Source organism: Lynx rufus, unplaced genomic scaffold (assembly GCF_022079265.1).
Source record: "Lynx rufus isolate CCGP_SWC_20201006 ecotype Redwood Valley unplaced genomic scaffold, mLynRuf1.p SCAF_7, whole genome shotgun sequence".
In the NCBI taxonomy this organism is placed as follows: domain Eukaryota; kingdom Metazoa; phylum Chordata; class Mammalia; order Carnivora; family Felidae; genus Lynx; species Lynx rufus.
Genome location: NW_025814889.1, coordinates 136,391,855 through 136,413,683, shown reverse-complemented (window position 1 = coordinate 136,413,683; position 21,829 = coordinate 136,391,855). Strand labels below are relative to the sequence as shown.

The 21,829-nt window shown below is 49.7% G+C and overlaps 1 protein-coding gene across 1 annotated transcript in view; it reads left to right on the top strand.

The window, feature by feature from the left end:
* The window catches only part of EFCAB6 (EF-hand calcium binding domain 6), a 221,574-nt gene that overhangs the window by 142,549 nt on the left and 57,196 nt on the right, over positions 1-21,829 (top strand). The window contains exons 19-21 of the mRNA XM_047067112.1: positions 6,462-6,558; positions 12,265-12,383; positions 21,240-21,434. Coding sequence (XP_046923068.1) covers positions 6,462-6,558; positions 12,265-12,383; positions 21,240-21,434 — 411 coding nt within the window. The remainder of the gene's footprint in view (positions 1-6,461; positions 6,559-12,264; positions 12,384-21,239; positions 21,435-21,829) is intronic.

Sequence of the window (21,829 nt, the reverse complement as noted above, 5' to 3'; positions counted from 1 at the left end):
CAAAGAACCACCTTTTTGTTTCATTGATTTTGCTCTATTGTTTTCTGTGCAATAGAAACAAATTTCTGTTTATTGATTTCTCTTCTTTATTACTTCCTACTTTCTTCTTGCTTTGAATATAGTTTACTCTTCTTTTTTATTCTCTTAAGTTTGGAAACTCAGATTTTTTATTTGAGTTCTTTCTTTTCTAACAGAGACCCTGAATGCTATCAGTTTCCTTGTAGGCACTGAGCTGGCTACATTCTACAAACCTGGATCTATTACAGTTTTAAGTTTCATTTACTTAAGAATATTTTCTAATTTCCCTTGAGACTTTCTTTTGGATCCATAATTATTTATGTGTGGTTCTGTCAATTTTAAAATATGTCCATGGTTTCCAACTATCTTTCTGTTATTGATTTCTAGTTTAATTCTGTTGTGGTCAGAAAACATACTTTGTATGATTTGAATTCTTTTACATTTGTTCAGCTTTATTTTATGACCCCAGAGATGGTCTATGTTGGTGAGTATTCCATGGATGCTTGATGAGAATGTGTATTTGGCTGTCGTTGGGTGGAGTGTGCCGATGAGATCAAGTTAGTTGATAGTGTTCAGGTCTTCAGTGTTCTTGCTTATTTGTTTGTTCTATCACTTCCTAGAGAGGAGTGATGAAGTCCCCAACAACAGTTAAGCACTTGTCTATACCTCTTTCCAGTTCTATCCATTTGTGCTTCATGAATTTTGAAACCGAGAAAAAATAGTGTGTTTATACTTGCCATTTCTGCTTCTCTTCCCTTATTTCTGAAGTTCTGTTTCTCTCTGTTATTATGTTCCTTCCTCAGAGAAGCTTTCTTCAGCAGGTCTTTCAGAGCATGTCTACCGGAGACAGGTTGTCTTAGTTTTCCTTCACTGAGAAAATCTCTCTTGCTCCTTCATTCCTAACAGACATTTTTTCTGGGTATAGAATTCTGGGTTAACAGTTATTTTCACAGCACTTTAAAAATGTTACTCCATTGTTTCCAGGCCTTCATGGTTTGTGGTGAGAAGTCTGCAGGAATTCAAATGGTCTTGCCCCCTAGATGGCCTGTGTCATTTTCCTCAGGTTACTTTCAGGAGGTTTTTCTTTATCTTTGGTTTTTATTAGTTTTAGTATGATGTGTTTGGGCATGACTTTCTTTATCATTCTTTGGGTTTACTGAACTTCTTGAATTTGTAAATTTATGTTCTTCATCGAGTTTGGGAAGGTTGCAGCTATTATTTCCTCATGTTTAAAAAAATTTTTTTTGGTATCAATCTCTCCCTCCATCCACCCCTTGTGGTATCCCAATGACATGAATGTAGACTTGTTGATTTTGTACCACTCATCCCTGTATTAGTCCCTGAAGCTGTATTCTTCTCTTTTTTTCCCCATTGATCAGATTGGATTAATTCTGTTCATCTGTCTTCAGGTTCACTGACTCACTCCTCTGTCGTCTGCATTCTGTCATCGAGCCAATCCAGTAAAAATTTTATTTCATTTGTATTTTTCATTTCTAAAGTTTTCATTTGGTTCTTGTCTTCCCCCAGCCTTCTATCTCTTGGCTCATATTATCTGCCTTTCCACGTATTTTGAGGACATTTACTTTTACTTCATGTTTCTAATAGCTGCTTTAAAATATTATAATTTCAATATCTGGGTCATCTTGGAGTCTGTTGTCTTTTACCTTGAAAATTGTTGAGATTTTCCTGGTTCTCTGTATATTGAGTTATTTTGGATTGTATCATGGGCTTTTTAAGTATTATATTATGATACTCTGGCCCAGTTAAAATCCTCAGTTGTGTGTTGATTTGTGTTTTATTTATGTTTTAAGCAAACAGTCAATCCAGTTAGGTTCAGACTGCAAGTCCTAACCTGCCTTCTGTGGTTTCTATGTCAGTTGAGTTTCAAGGCCACTGCAGCACTATGAGGCCAGCCCATGTGCGCAGCCCTGCAGGTGGGGAGTTGTGGGGGGAGCAAGTCTTCAGTACACAGTAGTGAAGTTCTCAGAGCTTCTGTTGTGCTGCTTTGGATTAGTTTCACACAAGAGCACAGCAGAAGTGAATCTGGAACTTCCCGCACAGATTTAGGCATCCTGTTTTTCAGCCCTCTCGTATGATTTCTCCCCACACTTTCCAGCCCCCAGAGAGTCCCCCCACCCACCTGTTTCCTCTTTTTTTTTTTTTTTGGCCTTCTTGCTGGAAACCCTTAGGTTTGGGCCTATCTGCATGGTTATGTACTTCCTATGACTGGGTCTACCCCCAGTGCAACACAGTGAGAGGAAAACAATAATGTGGATACCTTCAGTGTTCCTTGAGCACAGAGTGTGTCTTCTGGTGAAAGGGAAGAGTTTTAGTTTTAGGCACTTACTTGGCCACTACTGTTGCTGGCTATGTCACAAAAGTGTAGGTGTGTAACTCAGAGTCTTTGGATCAGAACAGGGAGGGTGAAAAGAGACAAAGGGGGCATTATATCCCCCACATACTTTGTACTTCAGGGCTATCCTTTCTGGTTCTTTGGTCAGAAATACAGGCTTTCTTGTGGAGCTTTTTTGGCCCATGCCTGCTGCATAGTTCCAGAAGTAGGACTGTCCTTAAGCCTAAGCTGGGAATATGGGCGATAAAGAACCCATGAAACTCATATCAGTCATTCTTCAAGTTTTGCTTTCCCTCTCCATCATCCTTCTTCTTTTTTTTTTTTAATGTTTACTTATTTTTGAGAGAGAGGCAGAGCGTGAGCAGGGGAGGGGCAGAGAGAGAGAGAGAGGCACAGAACCCAAAGCAAGCTCCAGGCTCCGAGGTGTCAGCACAGAGCTTGACAAGGGGCTTGAACCCACGAGCCGTGAGATCATGACCTGAGGCGAAGTCGGACGCTTCACCAACTGAGCCACCCAGGCACCCCTCCATCATCTTTCTATTATTTACTTTTGGGTGTTCTCAGAATTACTTCTTGTATTCTGTCGAGAGCTTTTGGTTGTAATCAGTGGGGGAGAGAGGGTGCAGTGTGTGCCTTCTCCATCTTAGCTGGACAAGAGGGACAAGGACTCTTGCCCTGCCTGGAGTGCTGGTCCCTGTGATCACACAGCTGCCTCATCACCACTCATGCCTCAGAGAGCCGCTCCCTGGCCTTCTTAGCTGAAGCCTCCCCTCTCACCCATCACTCTTGGTCACATTCATATCCCAAGTTATCTGATTCATTCATTTTCCACATGTTGCTTTAAGTTCCCACAGTCATGGTATGAGCTCCTTGAGGATGTGGGCTCTGTCCACATCGCTGGTCAGTGTGTCTACAGAACCCAGAGCAGCACAGAGTAAGAGGTCATATATGTTTGCATCGGACAGACTGGCTGATAACAAGGCTGGGTCTCCCTGACTATCAAGATCTAAAGAGTCAGGCAATAGAGGAAATCAGTAACTTTTGGAAAAGGCCATAGAAAAACCTTCTGATCTCTTGAGGAGACAAGTATATAAAATGGGACGGGGAGATATGGGTGGGAAAATCATAGGTGTCCCTGGTTTGAGCCTGGCTCACTGAGAAAACATTCAAGACTTGCAGCCTAGAAAAGAAATTGGGTTGGTGGAGGCCGTTCAGATACGTGTTTAGATAGCGAGATCAGTTTGGGTTCGCTGACTTTGCAGACACAGAACATGCCCCTCAGAATCTCTATCCTTTGGGGGGAGTTCAGGTGAGTCCTGTGGGTGCAGGTTGGATTTAGGAGGAACTTAAGGTGAAGACAGGGGAATAGGCATCATTATTAGGACCTACAGTCCTCTTAAGCAATAATTGTGAAAATGCAACCTAGTCCCCCCAGCCTTCCCAAACGTTTAGTGGTGAACTAGTGACAGAGGATTAGATTGGTTGGCCTTCGGATCCCTTTCCACCCTGGAAATTCCATGATTCTGTGAAGTCCAGTAGTCAGTTGGAGAGAGATGGAACAGAAGAGTAGGTGAGGAGATTACAGCCCCAGCGTTACAGATGTGTGGATAAATGGCAGGAAGGCATGGTTGGGGACATGAGAAGGGATGGCCTCTCAGAAGAGTAAATAAACTTTGGGGTGGAAAGAGAGAGGAGTGGTCAAGGTTTGGGGGAGCCAGGTGGGGAGGGAAAACCACACTCACTGAAGGCACACGTTCACCCGGCCCCAGGATTGGTATTCCAACACGTGGTGTCACTTAAAGCGCAGCATGATGAAGGCAACCAGCGAGGGGAGAGTTGGTTAATAGGGGCACATGGAACACACAAGTCAGCGAAGACCCCTGGATTCGGCAATATAGAAGTAATTGGTGAATTTAAAGACCGGGGTGGGTTCTTAATAAAGGGAGGTGTGCCCGCCATAGTTTACCATGTACCCCCATGAGCTGGCATTTTCCAGGAGGGAAAATGAAACTGGGAAAGCCCTCATTTGGTCTGGTTCAACAGTAGCAATGTAGGAGTTTGTGCTCGCCAAACTGTGGTCACAGTTTACGTAATTCGCCAAAGAAGAGCTGCTTAAAATAAGACGCTATGTGGCCCAGTATAGCCCAGTGTAGGTTTTGGGGGTAATCATGGATACCAATGCACCTGGTGACTCATGGGCTCTGGGCACGGTCAGTCATCAAGGAACTTGAGGAGCGGTCCAGGACAGCTGTCCGGGGGCAGCAGAGCGTGTTGGAAGGGATTTGAAGAAGCCACATGAAGAACACTGATTGCTGCTTGCTTTGTTGATTCGGGTTGCCGTGACCTGGCTTGCCGTCTGCTTCTGAAATGCGTGCCAGGGTGGAACTTCCAGGAGAGCCTTGTCTGGTGGGCGGGAGCCGCAGGCTCCACTTTTCCAGCCTCCACACCGAGCCCGGCGCTCCAGCCACACACTGGGCAATGCTGCGTTTGTTGAACGGAAACAGAAATGCTAAGTGGAAAGAGGACCCCCAGTGCGTAAAAACCAGAGGTGTCCCTCACCTCTGTGAAGTGTAATATTTCAGGGATCTTTTCCTACGAAGAGTGAACTTACAGGGGCAGCAAACCTGTAGCTTCGGATAAAAACCAAATGGTCACGAGAAAGGCTAGCCATGGCATCAGAGACCCGAGTCTGAATGGTTTCCAGGTCCTGGCTGTGTCATTGGACAGGTTGGTTAATTTCCCGAAAACACAGCTTCCTCTTTCGCAGAGTGGGATGGTAATGCCGGCATGGCTGGGAAAACTCCAGATTCCATGTGTCACTTGACTGGCTGTGCTCAGCACCCACTGGTCACTGACCTCGTGGTGGCCATCAGCACCTGAGAAACCCACACAGTGCTGCCGACCTGAGTGTCACATACAGAGGGTCACGTTCAAAGCGGCCCTTCTAGGGGGATTGTGTAAGCCTTTGACCTCCGTTGTTTGCAACACACAAATCCCTGCATTTTCTCGACTGGCAGCATACTGGTTGACCTTAGACTTTTTTTCTTATATGCGGTTCATTTGCAGAAGCGTAAATAATACTTCTTTAAAGGGGCTCTGTGGGGCTTGCTTGCTGTCCATCCCCCACACTGGTCTTCTGGGGACCCTTCAGGAGAAATTTATATTGGGGTCTCTATGGGCCTCGGTCCGGTGGCAAGATGCGCTTAGCACCCAACATGCCTGGGAGTAAGCGCAGGTTCCAGGTGGGGGTCTCAGATGTGGTCCCATTTCAGGAAACTGTCGGGTGACGTGGATATGGTCAGTTTTGCTGGGGGAATGTGCTGAGCGCCCTGATATCTGCAGGGAAAATATTTCAGATGCAGATCTGGATGTGGAAAACAGCTCAAGTTGCCAGAAAGGGAGGGATAGGTGCTCCGAGGAGCAGAGCAATTACAGAAACAGAAGTGGGGAAGGGTTTTACAGATTTTATCTGCCCCCGTCCTTCGAGTGGAGGAATCCAGGGCTTAGCCACGGTGTTAAGCGTGGGGCATTTTTTTAAAGTGTCTTTGGCGTCCATCATCCTAGGAGGAAATAAACAGAATTTTGATCATTTTGCATACTTGAGCCCAACCTTTGAACAGTAGCTAGGACCGAGAAAGCGATGCCCCCCACCACCCCCGCCCCGTGTTCTTGAACCGTTTGTTAGTCTGCATCATTATTCCAATTCGCCAATTCAGAAATAGAAGTTTGTGGTTGTTTTCTTCCGAAGAGGCTTCACTGTTCTATGGTGCTTTTCCCCTTCTGAGAAGAAATGAGCCCTGTTTGTTTTGCGAGTGGCAGAGAAAGTTGAACAGCATTTATCTGAAAATAAACAAGGACTTATAAAATTTAAGAAGACTTCCCTAACATCCAGCTGGGGAAATAAGACTGTATTTTGGGAATTAAGTTAGACCAGATGTGAAATAACAGACTATAATGGTATCTTTGAAACAAACGGGGATGGGGAACCCCTTGGGAGATTAATGAGTCCATTAAATTTAAACACAGTTATTTATTTATTTATTTATTTATTTATTTATTTATTTATTTATTTATTTATTTTTCTTTTAAGACCAAAACAGAAGGTCGCAGATTCAGAACTAGCTTGTGAGCAGGCTCATCAGTATCTTGCTACCAAAGCAAAAACCAGATGGTCAGACTTATCTAAGGTAAGAAAACGATTCTTTCCTTAAAAGGAAAGGAAATCTATTTCAGTGTTCTCAGATCATTGGGATAATCAAGCTGTTTAGATCCCGTCGCTGAGATGGGAAAACAATGTTCTATACCCAACTGGTGATTCCTTTTATTCCTAAAATACTTTTTCAGCATAAATTCTCCCATCCGAGGTCAACTGATGTTTAGAAAAAGGAGTATTTGTAGGAGTTACGTGGACAGAAATTCCTAGATGTATCTCAGGTTTGATATGAATTAAAAATTTTAAACAACAACAAAAAAAGAACCCTGTCATATTATTTTTACCCCATTCAAAACCTGCATTTCTGGGTAGGTGGGATTTCTTCCTGTCTTCCAAAACGATAGAAAGCACATTGTGAAGGTGAATGCTGTAGATGGGCAATCGTGTAAACCAATTTGGCGTTGAGATGGGCGCATAATCGAATGACAGTTGTACCCACAGGACAGTAGAACTGAGCCTGCAGGACTGAGTTCATCCACAAGTGGGTGATCATTTCGTAACGCAACAAGGACACAACACCTTCACCTTGGGAAATGTCTTTAAAACTGCACTGTGGAAGAATTTTCTTTTTTTTTTCTCTAAGTTTATTTACTTTGAGAGAGAAAGAGAGCACGAGTAGGGGAGGGTCAGAGAAAGCAAGAATCCTAAGCAGGTCCCGCACTGTCAGCGCAGAGCCCGACGTGGGGCTCTCGATTGATCTCACGAACCGCGAGATCATGACCTGAGACGAAATCGAGTCGGACGCTTAACCGACTGAGCCAAGCAGACGCTCCCAGAAGGATTTTCACATTATTGTGAAGGACGCCTCCACTTTGTTTCATCTGGTCATTTTCTTCCAATGTTTGCCTCTCTTGGCCTGTGTCCGATGTGAAGTTCTGTCTTGTCAGTCCTGTGCCGCCCCTGGGCTGCCTCTCCCCAGTCCCCTGCCGTCAGAGTTGACTGTGCGGCTCAGCGTGGCAAATCGCACGGAGTCCTCCCGCTCCCACGGGTAGGGCTGGCCTTCCCGAGCAGACCTGCGAGAGTGCGGGGCCAGCCCTGGGCTGTACTCTGCGACCACATGGGCATGGCAGCCGGGAGAGGGCCGAGCTCACTATGTGACATCATCCTCCACACCCTGCACCCCAGCTTCTCTGGGCCTGCCTCTCCCCTCCTCCCTGCTATTTCTGTCCACTCTTCCTCCTGCCCCTATAATGCCCCCTCTGCTGATGCTGCCCTCCGTGGACCCAGGGGCTCCCATGGCCCCTTCCAGGCCCTTCCTGGATTCATGCTACCCTGCTCTGATGAATGTTGCGCAGCACATCTCCGGGGTACGTGGGTTTGTGCTGGGGGTTCAGTGGTAACGAAGGCCCATCTTCTTCCAGCCTTCGGAGCTCACAGACCAGGAGAGGTGGCGGTTAAGAAACAAAGGCAGCTTATTAACAAAGCAGGTGGGCACTATGGGGAAAATGAACAGGCTGCCGGAAGCCTTTGTTTCTGCCTTGTTGCATCCGTACTTCCTGGAATGCTTCCTCCCCTGGCCTTACCACGGCTCTGTCGGGCCTCCTCCACTCCCTGTCTGGACCTGCCCCCTCTCGGGCTCGGTGACCCTCTCTGTCCGTGTTCACTCCCTTGAGCTCGTCCTCTGCACTTACCTCTCCATACTTTGTTTTTGTTTTTGTTTTTATTTAGAGAGAGGGAGAGTGGGGCGGGGGGAGAGAGAGAGGGGAGAGAGAATCCCAAGCAGGCTCCATGCTGCCAGCACAGAACCCGATGCGGGGCTCGAACTCACAAAACTGTGAGATCATGACCTGAGCTCAACCGACTGAGCCCCCCAGGCGCCCCTCCTCTCCACACCGATTCCCGTGGCCTCTCATAACCATCTTTATCCCTGATGTTCTGCAGAACCCCAAGTGTGTTTAGGGGAGGGGTGGGGACCCTGGAGTGCTCTGCTGCTAAGCCAGCAGCCTCGGGTCCATCCCTTCTAGAAGGGAGCCTGGTGGAAGTGTGGGAGGGGAAGAAGACTTGGAGGCTCACGGAGGAAGAGGAATCAGCCGGGGCATGTGGAGCCACTTTGTAGGGGGTCAAGCGTCACTTCGTGCCGGGCCTCACACCTCTCTCGGCCCCCCGCGGGACTGCATGCCCCTGTGTGTTTTATTAGTATTCGATCGGACATTTCTCCCACTCTCTCAGTTTATCTTGAAAAAAGCTCTAAAGCTTTTTGGGATTCGTTCTGAATCCCAAACCTGCAGAAAGTAGGGTGACGCACAGATAAGACGCATTAATGACGGACGCCTGGTGACGAGGCGGGTGTTCTCCTACCATCCAGCACAGCCTTGCTCTTCCCTTCCGGGTCGTGGCAGACACGTGGCATTTGGCTCCTCTCTGGGCACTTCTGTGGGTTCGCCAAAAAGACCCGCGAATGTCGGAAAGGATGTGGTCCCCAGTAGAACTGCATTTGGAACTTGAACAAGTCAGGTACTGCGTCCTTTAGCTGTCCTCAGCGAGGGTCCCTGGCTGGCCACTCAGCCGGGCTCGGCCAAGGACACCACCAGCCGATCTCTTGGATGCACCCGCAATCGGCCTATTCTGGGCAGCTTAACAGGCTCACTTCCGTTTAAGTATGTTTGGAAAATAAGTTCATCGATTTCTTCAGCAAACATTATTATGAATTAACTATGGACTGTTGCAAGATATTAAAGACACAGCGACCAAAAAAAAAAAAAAAAAGACACGGTCTCTGATCCCAAGAGACTTGTGGTGTAAGCACCAATAAGAGTGCTAAAGAATTGTATTATAATTGAAGTAGCTTTTTTTAAAGCTCATTTTTCAAGTTGTGACTCTACAGTGCAATGTAATAGCAATACATATTATATATATTATATATATATATATAACGTGTGTATTTGTATGTGTATAATATGCACGAATGCATATAGTGTATGTAGTAATAACGTACAATAATAATATACATGCATAGCTTAGGTACGTTTAAGGTAGTCACCGCGTATCCCAAGTTGTATCCCACCACGTAACCCGCCATCCAGATGAAGGAGGAGAACACTCTCAATGTCTTAGCGCCACACACACTTTGCATCAAGGGCCAGGCAGTGACCGGCCTTGGCTTTGTGAGGCAGGGGCTTCAGACACAGCCGCTCAGCTCTACCGTGTGGCCCTCAGTGCTGTCAAACTCCGCTTCCTCCTCCCTAGTGGATGCGTAACAGCGTGTCATTCTAGTTTTAGGGAGCGTGTGTTGGTTACTCGTGAGCGGTGAGCATCTTTTTGTTTATTCCTGAGACAGGTTTCCTTTCTCCGTGAAGGGCCTGCTCGTTGGTTTTCTCACTGGGCTCTCTGGTGATTTCTCGTTGGTCGATAGGAACTCGTACCACGGTTTGGCTGCTAGTCTTTTGTCGATGATACGTGGTGTGAGTCACTAATCCCAGTTTGTGTTCTGCGTTTGCACCCTTTTCATATGATATCTTTTGGTAAATATAAGTTCGTTAAAAAATTTTTTTTAAATGTTTATTCGCTTTTAAGAGACAGAGACCAGGGAGTAAGCAGGGGAGGGGCAGAGAGAGAAGGAGACACAGAATCTGGATCCGAGCTATCAGCACAGAGCCCGACGTGGGGGTCGAGCCCACGAACCGTGAGATCGTGACCCGAGCCGAAGTCCAACACCCAACTGCCTGAACCATCCAGGCGCCCCGGGTTCTTCTTGTCGATAGAGTCAAATGCGAAATGTGTTAACATTTCCTGTAGGTCTCGCCCAAGAATCTGTGTTTCATCTGAAGTCATGAAGACCTTTCAGCAGCTCTCCAGTGAAGCCTTTCCCATCCTGGTCTTGAAATCCACACCACGTGTCACCTATGTGTTGGGAGGCAGGGGTTCACTCCCACTCTTCCATATGGAGACCCGGTTGTCTAGCCCCCGTAAAGCCCATCCTTCTCCCCCTGACGTATGGCATCACCGCTGTCCTGCCTCGAGGCCTGCGGGTGTCTCTGGGCTCCTCACTCTGTTCCCCGGGTCAGTTTGTCTGTCTTGGCACCTTTACCACATCACTGTAATCACAGTAACTCGGTAATACGTCTTGATCAGCTGGTAGGCAAGTCCCTCCTCCTGTCCTTTGAGAGTTTATGAATCAGTTTGTCAAGTTTCACAAGGCAACAAAGCGTTTGGAGAGAAATGCCGTCTTTACAATTTTGAGTCTTCCAGTTCACGAGCATGGTGCGTCTCCATTTATTCTGATATTTTTAAATATCTTTCGATAAATTTTTAGACTTTTCTGTGTAGCGGTCTTACGATCATTCGTAAGGTTTATGTCCTGGGATGGGGCACCTGTGTGGCTCAGTCAGTTGAGTGTCTGACTTTGGCTTGGGTCAAGATCTCACAGTTTGTGAGTTTAAGCCTGTCAGCATAGAGCGCACTTGGGATTCTCTCTCTCCTTCTCTCTGTCCCTCCCCCACTTGTTCTCTCCCTCCCTCTCTCTCTCTCTTTCTCAAAATAAATAAATAAACTTAGAGAAAGGTTTATTCCGACTTTCTATTTTTGATGCTATTATAAATATTTTTTTAAATTTGTTCTCTGTGCCTGGTATGTAAGAACATGAATGATCTTGCCTATTGACCTGAAATCCAGATTTCTTGCTAAATTCTCTTAGCATAGCAATTCATTTGTGGATCTTTCCTATGTATCCAGCCACGTTGTCTGTGAATAACGACAGGTGTATTTCTTCCTGTCCTGTTTTTTACCTTTTATTCCTTTTTCTTGCTTGACTACCCTGGCTGATACCTCCAGTATGACGTGGAAAAGAGGGCAGCGGAGACCTTGCCTGTTCCTGATCTTAAAGGGAATGTCTCCGCCTTCACCATGGATTGTGATGCTTGCAGAGGACTTTCTAGACGTGCCCCTGCATCTACCTCACGGTGTTGTGAGGAAGAGGGTCAGAGGAGCTATTACTTCCAAACAGTTTAAGTCAGTGCCAAGTGCCACACATTACCTGCTAGTCTGTGGCCCTCTTAACAGGCCGAAAATTCCTCAGATACCTTTTGCATCCCTCGGGGACATTAAAAAGGTACCGTATTGGGGCACCTGGGTGGCTCGGCGGATTAAGCGTGTGGCTCTTGATTTCGGCTCAGGTCACGATCTCACGGTTCGTGAGTTTGAGCCCCACGACGGGCTCTGCTCAGAGGCGTGGAGCCTGCTTTTGAGTTTCTCTCTTCCTCTCTCTCTGCCCCTCCCCCCCAAAATAAATAATTAAACTTAAAAAAATAAAGCTACCATATCATCGCGTCATCAGAGCTGGGGTCTCACGTGCCTCATCCCTGTCTTACAACCAGAGGACCAAGTCTGCTACGTTGTCAAGATGACCACCTCCAGCGCGTGGGCTACTGTCTCATTCCCCAGGCTCTGGGACCCTCATTTCTAATAGCTCTTGAGCCCAAGTTGTTGGCCGGGTCATACACCTGAGACCACTCATCACCCAGAAACCAGCCCCTTCCAGTTCATGATAGTTGTTTGCGTTTTGCTCGGTCACCTTCTTTACCGAAATGGTGAGGGTATCTGGAGCTTTGACTGAAAAGTAATTAAGCAGGTAGAGAGGGGAGAGACACGTCTTCTGTTGTTCCATGTATTGGCTGTGGACAATCCTCTAAACTACCACGAACACGTTGTGTAGGTTACTAAATGTCGTCTTGTAATATTGTAGAATTTTATAGAAACCGACAGTGAGGGCAACGGCATTCTTCGGCGGCGGGATATAAAGAACGTGCTGTACGGTTTTGATATTCCTCTAACACCGAGGGAGTTTGAAAAGCTCTGGATGAGGTAAGTGGCATCCACCAGTCAACCCCCTTCCATCCCGAGGGTCCCAGGTTGCCGGCTGCTGCAAATTCAGCACCAGCCTTGCTCTGCTACTAGGGGGCAAGGTGCTCAGCTAGGAATGGTTTCCTCTGGTTGTGTCTGTCTGCTGCCCTTCCTCCCCATAGAGGCTGGTCTCCGGGAACATGGAGAATCAGGGTAAACCCTCATCATCGATACCAGACTTAAGATGTTTGCATTTCCAGGGAACCAGGAATTCAAGCCCATCCTTATATCACTTTAGAAAGCGACATCACTCCCCAAACGCAATCCTAACGCAACTAGCTCAGCAGACAGTCCTGCCACGGGTGTGGGGAGAAGCAGTCTCTCCCCATCGCCTACAGACGGAAATCAATGTCACACAACTGTTTTTTGTAGATAAGGAATTCGTTGAAAGAAAATAACCAAACTTTTGGCAACTTGGGGTAGTTTCCCGAGGGTGTCTTAGACGGAAAATAATACCTAATATCGGTTACATTTTTCAAAAAGTATTTTAGATTCAGCTGTTCTTGAATCAGGCCCCCAGTTGCAGTATCCCCCGCGTGGGGGCCTGAGTTTCCAGGTGCACTAACAATGCGGTCAATTTCCGAGTTCCAGATCCATCTTTGAATTACCTCCGTCCTCGTCGTGTGTTGGTTGCCGCTCCCGTCCCCGCAGGACGGTGCACACTATTGTGCATCCCCCCAGGGGCAAGCGCACGGAGCAGCTCATGTAATTTTTTAGCTTTTCATCTGTTCAAAGTGGAAGGCTGAAATGTTGGCCGAGTTTAGAATTAGGTGGGCTGTTTCGTGTCTAATTTAGAAAAGCAACTTGAAGTTCTTATAAAATCCTTATTCTTTTTTAGATCAGCTCCAGCACAGGGCCAATTGAGGCTCTCCTTATTCATATTCTCTTTCAGTAGATTAAATGAGTGGGTCCCACTGAGTAACCAGAAGATTGGGCTCCCCAGTCTTTTGGATGATCCAAAGATGACTGTGTGGTCTCAATACTCGAGGACCTGTCAGGGGATACAAGCAGTCGCCCATATGCGGGGGCACAGTGTCGCCTATGATAAATGCCAGAGGAGGGAACGTGTGGAGGAAAGAGGGAGTAAAAGCAGGAGTGGCAGGTGGGGGCGGGGAGGGCGTGTGGAGGAACAGGAAGTTGTCGCGGTCGGAGGAAGGTTGAAATAGCTCCCGGGGGTCAGAGGAGAAGGGGGATCCCCTCACCCATGGGATGTCGGTGAGACGTTCCATGAGTGCTGGCCCAGGGCTCCCAGGGTGAGAAAGGAGGGGTGAGGCCATCAGGGCCCCAAAGCCCTGGTCTTCAGGCATTATATCAGCCGGGCATTCGGGACTAGTGAAGGCTGATCACCCAGCCACGCTTCAGGAAGATGGGTCAGGGAACGTTCAGAGAAGGGATGGGTGGGCCCAGAGACTGTCGTCTGCATCCCAGTGGGGCGGGACGAGCTCCCGGACTGGGTGTGGGCCACGGGAAAGAGGGATGTTGGGGCCAAGTGTCCCCCTCGAGGGGGAGAAGAAGGGCACACTCACTCGTCTTCCTGAAGGGGGGATAGAGCACGTGTCCGTCTCAGTGGGAGTGAGACACTCCCTGCCGCTTCGGGCTCAAGTTTCTTTATACGTTTATTGACATTATTAACCGTACACACGTCTGCCCTGACAACTGCACGAAGTCAGAGTTGCATCTGCGTTTGTCCGCGGACTGCCCGCCACGGGTGCTGAGGGACCCAAAGGGAGGGTGCCCCGCTGCCAGACGGGTGGCCATGGCTCCTGCCTCCGTCCTCACAGCTGCGGGGCCTCTGTCAAGTTACTTAACTTCTCTGCGCCTCGCTCTGCTCCGCTAAGTTTGCTGCATGTGTCAGTCAGGGGAGGCCAGCCGCGGTAACAGACAATGGTGCCCCGATAATGGTGTCCTGATCTAGCGTGGGCGTCGTGGGGGGGTCTGCCCACAAGCCGCTGGGGGGCCCAGGAGCCCCACCACCCCCTGGAGCTGTCGTGACACCAGGCCTGGGAACGCGGCCGTCACTTTCCCCGAGTTCTGTTGGCCAGAGTCCTTTCACGCGGCCGCGCCCACTACGGGGCAGGCTGGGAGAAGCGGTCTGGAGTTGTGTCCCGGGCAAAAAGAAACGGTGACAGGGGAACTCAGTGGTGACGTCTGCCACAGGTGGAACTACCCCCGAGGGATGAGGAAGAGGGACATTCGAGACAAAGGAAACTTCAGGAATGTTAGACACCAGTATCTGGGCAGGAAAGCAGAAACCACTCTACTATTTCTGGCCAAGTGGGGCTTAAGGCAGTGACGGACGACAAAGAGGTCAAAGGACTGGAAGCCCGGGTGGGGAGGGGGGGTTGTGGTATTACAGGCCAGAGGCTGCCGCCCCCTTGGGCTAGAAGAGGAAGAGGAAGGGGGTGACCCAGGGATCAGGAAACCGCTCCCTAACCTGGGACTGGAGGACAAACGGGAAACGGGGCATTTCTGGAAGCGTCTCACCCCAAGGCTGCCTCTGAATCTGCTAGAACCTCAGCCACTGTGTGGGGCAGGAACCACGGCCAGGCGGGAGGCACACCGGACACAGCCGGACTGCCCTCTTCCTGCCTTCTGACTGGGCCCACCTCCCCGGGAGCAGCCGGCGGGTAACTTGGAAGATGTGCCGAAGGATGGGCACGAGGTTGAATGCCACCAGATGAACGTCCAGCTGACGGGCCAAGGAGGGATTCACATCCCAGGACCGCGGATTGACCTGAACGGCCGGGACGTAGGCAGCCCGGGCTGTGCGGGAGAGCGGGCCTGCTCGTCCACTGGACCGGCCTACGAAGGGCAGGATGAGGTAGGGACGCTGTCGTAAGGCCGGGTGGCTAGCAGGGAAAGACCTAGGCAGCCCTGCGTTCTAGAAAGATCACTCTGGCCACAGTGGGGAGGATGAATTACAGGAGACTGGGTGGGCGGCACAGAGGTCAGCGGGCCAAGTGAGAGGACGTGGTGAGCTTTCCTGGCAGTGGAGGGAGGACTGGGGAGGAAGTGACAGGTGTGAGGGAGATTTAGGAAGAGAAGTGAGCCTTAGCGGCCTGGAGGGAGAGGCTGTGTGAGGAGATCGGATGCCCCTGCGGAAGTTGGAAGTGGCTGGGTAGCCTGCGGCTAAGGGCTGTGGTCTAGCGAGGGCTGCACCTTGTCCCGTGGTGCCCCAGACTGAGCTGTGTGACCCCGGGCCCGTGGCCCGCCTTCTCCGGGCTTCAGTCGTCTATCAAATGGGATGGCAATGGGGACCAAATAATATATGGGGAATACCTGGCGTACATAAGCGTAAAAAGTGGTAGCAGAAAGATGATACAGATTTGAGACTCTTTTCTGATTGCACTGTTGATGCAACACTCGTTTTAGAAGTCTCAGAAAATCCGGAAGAGCGTAAAGGAAAAGACAAGACAACAGCAAAGCAGCCGTAATGATAAATGGTGACCTGGTAGTGTGACTGTTCCACCCATCGTGGTCTCAGCTGGTCGTCCTCACCCTCACTCACCCTTCTGGCCTGTTCCTCTCAACCGCTCGGTCTTCGCTGGCAATGGCAGGTTCTCCGCCCTGCTTCGCGCCCCCGGTCCGGCTTTGGACCACAGGGCAGGAGGCGCTGAGCCGGCGACAGGGGGCTGGCCAGCCGTGGGTTGTCTAGGCACCAGGAGCCTCCTTCGGTCACCCGCACAATGGGAGGGGCGTTCTCCCCCACCCAGAGGGAGCTGGGACTGCTGTGACACGCTCTGTCAGCCGGGGGGGTCCGACTGTCGGAATAGGAAAGCCCCCCGACATGGGTAGGTGGACGTGAGCGGACAAATAACATCTGCTCTTTCAAAAATACAAAATTTAAAAATAGGGTAGAATACAGACAAGGAAAAAAAATAGCATCCATTATTCACTCAACATTTATTAAGCACCTGTGAAGTGCATTAGTTTAGAGCCTCAGATGAGTCTGGAGGGTCTCGTTTATGCTGTGGAAGTAAATTAATGAATTAACCCCCAAATCTCAGTGGCGTAGCACACCGATGTTTTGTTTCTCCGGTTTTTTTCTTACTCATCCTACGTCTATAGCACGTGTAGCATCTCTTCTGGACGCTTCTCTCCCAAGCGGTGATTTGGGGATCTGGCCAGCTTCCAGCCTGTGGCTGCCTTGTCTCAGCGGGGGGCATCTGCGGAACCACAGGATCACACGGGCTTTGGTGGGCTTCAGCCCCAGGTGACACCCTCCTGCCTGCGGCCTGGGGCTGGTCCACTGCCCTGCTCAGGCACAGGGGCCGGACAGATCGGGGAGCACCTGGGAGTTAAGCGAGCCATACCGTGGACTGGCTTATCGGGGATTAAAGGAACAAAATGTTCGAGCCTGGAGGAGGCTGGTGTGAAAGGAAACCTGCTAACTGAAGCCAAATTAGGATCTGTAAGGAGCAGTGTGTTTGCTTTGGTTTTGGAGAGCCCGCTAAGAATAAATCACAAGATGGAAGCATCTTCATTCATGCCTTCATTCATCTGAACAATCATGAAGCGGGGAGTTTTTGAAACTTCCTGCGTTGTAGGCCTTGTGCTAGCTTCTGGGGTTCCAGAGATGAGGCAGCCCTCACTCTCAGGCGGCTCACAGCTCAGCAGGGAGGGCAGACAAGGAACGCGACGGTGGCGGTGGCGGGGCGGTGGGAGCCGCGTGCGTGTTCAGGGGAGGGACCCCAGGAGACGCGAGGACGCCTGAGCTGAGTCTTAATAAACAGTCATTAGCCAGGGGTGGGGAAGGGCGTGCCGGTGAGCAGAGGCCCGGGGCCGGGAGGAGGGGCGGGTCTGAGACGGGAGAGGAAGGGCCCTGCCTGTCTCGGCAGAGCCTGTCCACCGAGAGGGACCACCGAGAGGCCTGCCCAGGACCCGCTGTGGGACATGCGCACCGTGCTGAGTACATTCTCTAGCCTCGTTTCGCCAGACAGAATTCATCTATTTTGGATCTAAAACAGACTTTGCTGAACAACCATGAAAAAAACACACTGTAAAAATTCACAGAAGACTAAAGCGGGAAAGTAAGTCTCAGGATGAACGGTAGAGATGACTAGTTGTATAAAGCCGGCCGACCAAGTGGACTTGATGGAAAGCTTTGGGGATCACTGGTGCCCCGTTTTTGCACATTTCACAATTTCGTAGTAAGTTATACATTGGTATTCCGGCATCAGAAGAAAAGACAGTGCCAAGATGCCTGTGCCAGAGGTGCCAGCTCCCTGGGAGCAGCCCGGACCCTTAGGTTCCCAAGAAGCTGGGTCCTCGGCATCGGCTCAGCCACGGCAGCCTCCTGGCCGGAACCTGGGAGCATCGGGCTGTGGGACACCTGGACACGGAGAGCCCCAAGGTGGGAAAGGACTTGAAGGGGTCCAATGAGCAAGGTCTGTAGATTAGGAAGGAGGAGCCTGAATGGGACACAATGGCAGGGAAGGAGTTTTGGAAGCACTTGGAGATGACTGGCCACATAGGCTCCTAGCTCAGCATAAAGGACTATTTATGATTCCGGTTGTCTAGCACTCCAGCGGGCGGTCTTTGAAGGGGTGCGTTTCCCATCCCTGGCGTGGTTTTACCCAAGGCCAGACCACTGCTTGCTGGGGGGCACAGAGAAGGGATCGTGGCCCCAGATGGCTCCAGAACCCGTGATTCCACCAGGACTTGCCGAATGCCGTGGCCGTCAGACCACCCTCACAGGTGACACCGGAGAGGATTCCGTGTGTCCCAGGCTGCCTGGCCTGAGTCATCAGTGGGGCTTACCCCAGACCCTCTGACTCTGGAGTCGGTGTTAGGGGGTAGACCTGTCACTGACAAGAGTCGAGCACCTAAACTGAGCCCGAAGGACTAAGACTTTCCAGCAAAGCAATCAGTGCGAAGCTATTCGAATCATGTGTGCGACTGAACTGCTGTGTGTACAATAAATGGGCAGGGTAATCTGATCATATCATAAATTAGTGGCCGTTGCCACATGCAAATGCAGGCTTTTATGGGTCCTCTGTTTATGTGCACATTTTTCCTAGCACATCTGCTGCCGAACCGTTTTAAAATTCAACCTTTATAGGCAAGTTGATTTTTTAAAATGTTACACAAAGGATTATATAATGAAGGGCGAGGTTATGTAAGCTGAATTAACTCTCTTATTATTCACGTTCACAACAATATTTTAGTCGCAATTGTGCAATCTGGTCTTCTGTTCCCCTGCGATGAGAATAGAATGTTTATGATCTTTATTAATGAAGTAATTAAGAAGTGTCTTTTCATTCAGTTCAAGTGTCACGATTCAGAGTTTGTTGTCAGTAGTCTCTTGTGGATAACACGCCAGGATGTCAGTGCTTCCTGGGGAACACGCGTCCTTCGCCTTCGTTAGCTCAACAGACAAGTATTGATCATGAAGCTTTGGGAGGCCTGTTGCCGGGCGCTGGGAGTCTGTTTGTAAGATAAAGACAGCGTGGTTGCTCCTCAAGAAACTTGCCGTCTGGCAGGGGAGGAAGGCGTGTGCTAAAGATGCAGAGGCAAAAAGAAGGACGTGGTTGAGCCTGTGGGGGTCAAGCAGCCACAGGACACTGGCGTGTGCTCCCTGGGTGCCAGGCCCTGGTCTAAGCATTTACCCACCGACCCTCACCAGACCCCAGAGGAATCCAGGGGCAGGTGGAAACACAGCACTTGCGACTTAGGAAGAGAGAGGGGTCGCTTGTCAGTGGGTGGTCTACGCACCATTCTTTCCGGAGCCCTCCTGTAGGGGTGGGGAGCCCTTGGGGGCTTTATTCAAGGGGGGGTCTTGACCAGAGTTGCATTATTCTATCGCTCTGCTGGCCCAAGGCTGGTCGGGCCTGATGCAGTTCAGGGAGAGACGCACGGCCCTGGGATTACCCTAAAGGCTCAAGGAGTGGCACCCCTCCCCAGGTACATCGATGGAAAACTCCACTGCCCTTTCTGCAGCCGGAATCTTACCCCCAGTAGCAGGAAGAGCTGTTTGCTAGAGGCCTTGTGCCGCCTGAGCATCACTACCCTGCAAGAATCACAGGACGAGCCTTGGCAAGGAGATACCCCACCGGCCCCCTTTGGTGGGTGTGGCCCTTTGTTTTGCTTTAGAAACAAAATCCACTGAATGCAGGTAGAATGGTATCTGGCGGGGGGCGGGGGGGGGGTGGTTGCAAGTACGAAGGTTGTACTAATAACAGACACCTGGAAAGGCCTCAGAGGCTTTCATGAATCTAGTCGGAGGGGCAGTCTGGGTGCCGATCTGAGACGTTAGGTCTCGGAAGGCCTTGGGCGGCTCCCCGATGAGGGCACAGAGCTCCAGAACGGCTGAGCGCCTTGCCAGGGTCTCCAGGCCTGGGAGCTTGTGTTTGACTTGGAGTTCTCTGCCCCGTGCCACCTCACGATCACTGGGGGGGGGGAAGCTCCTTCCTTTGTAAGATAGCACATGGCAAAAATAGGTCCGGGTGCTGATGAGGCACGTAGAGTCAGACACGGCGGAAGGAAGCTACAAGCGTGTAGGGCTTGTACAGAAGCAAGAGTGGGGAGGGGGAGAGGCCTCCGGTTCTGTGGACGCCTCGGGGGAACAGCCCCCTTGGCCTTGGGGAAGGGTGGACAGCATTCCCACGCCTGGGACGCGCTGCAGGATTTAGCACAGGGGCATAGAGTGTTTGCCTGAACTTCCCACCCCTCACCCCCCACCCACCACCCCGCCCCTCGAGGACAAGAGAGTCAGGTAAGTAAATACATCTCCTTCATTGCTGCTCAACTGAAGCCGGTGGAAAGGTCTCCGTGTGTCAGAGGCGAGCGAGCGTGGGGTTCGGCAGATTTTTCCTCGTCTTGTCAGTTAACGAGCAGAGGGAAGCTCGGCCTCACAAAGGAAAGCCGTCCGCCCTTATGCTCAGACAAACGTCCAAACAGCCTTCCAGAGGATTATGCCCACAACGCTGTTTAAATATAGGCTTGGTTCTTGTAACTCTTGAGTTCATCTGGGAAAAACTCACATCCGCAAATGGCATTTTTATCGGTTAGATGAGGACCAAGATCTTTTGGTAAAAATAAATGCTTTTTTTTTCCTTTAAAGAAAATTGGCAATTCGCCTTAAAATTTTTATTGAAGTAATTCTATTCTATTTGAATAATGCTGGGAGATAAAAACCCTCCATTACGCCTTTTTTAATGAATTATAATTCAGAAACATCTCACTAATAGAAAATGACATAAAAGGTACGTAGCATAATTCTTATCTTGTTTTCCTTACTGGTCTCGCTCGTTGGTCGTATGTAATTGGCATCTCTTCAAAGAGAAAATGGGGAATTTGAATCAAATGGCCTTCATTTATTTGAGTTTTAAGATTGAGTATGTTTTTTGAAGGACTTTCTTCTAAACCTTAACATAGTCCTTACATGTAGGTGCTCAATAAAAAAAAAAAAAAACCACACTGCTGAATGAATGGAAAGCTTGATTTTCATTTTCTGTGGCCACGGACATCTTTCTCACAGCATGACAAGTGCATGAATTCGGACGCCCTCTCGGGGTGGCCAAGCTCACCTCATGTGAGGTGTGATCGTTCTGTTGATAAGAGGTTTCCTAGTTTGATGTGCCTGTGAATCACCTAGGGATCTTGTTAAATGCAGATTCAGGTCAGGTCTGGGTGACCCCAGAGACTTTGCATTTCCGGCTCCCCCTGTTGAGCGGTGCTGCCCATCTGCAGGGCACACCGCGTGGTGAGGAACCAGACGAGCCCCCACCTTGCCCCCAAACAGTGCAGATGTTGTCAGAACGCTGAGCGTCCACACACCGTGGTGGCTACTGACGAGGGTCCTGTTTGTTTCTGAAGCTATGACACTGACGGAAGAGGACACATAACTTACCAAGAATTTTTACAGAAATTGGGGATTAACTACTCGGCAGACATTCATCGGCCCTATGCCGAGGACTACTTCAACTTCATGGGCCATTTCACGAAGCCACAGCAGGTGCACGAGGAGTCCCGACAGCCGCAGCAGAGCCCAGACAGGGCCACGCCGGCCAGGTGAGTGCATAAGTATCGCGGGACCGTGAGCTGGCCACCTGTTCGACGCCTACCCTTGCAGCCAAAGTGGGTTTGAAGTGGTACCTCCCAGTGCTGGCAAAGTCGTCATGAAATTCTACTACTCGCTGCTGTAGGTTCTCGAAATGGGTGCGAGATCGCAGAGTTATAAAGGAGTTAAAGAGCTATGAGCCGTCTTCAGTCATGGCCTCACATCATTCCTGTTTTGTAGGTCACCTTTGAGAACTTTTCAGGTGTTTACTAACCTACACACCCGGGACCCACCCCTCGCCCAACCAGATGGCAAGTTCCAGAAGGACATGCCCGTCTTCGTGTAGTGCAGAACACTGCCTGACTCCTCGTAGACGCCCCACGAACCTCTGTTGGTGAATGGATGA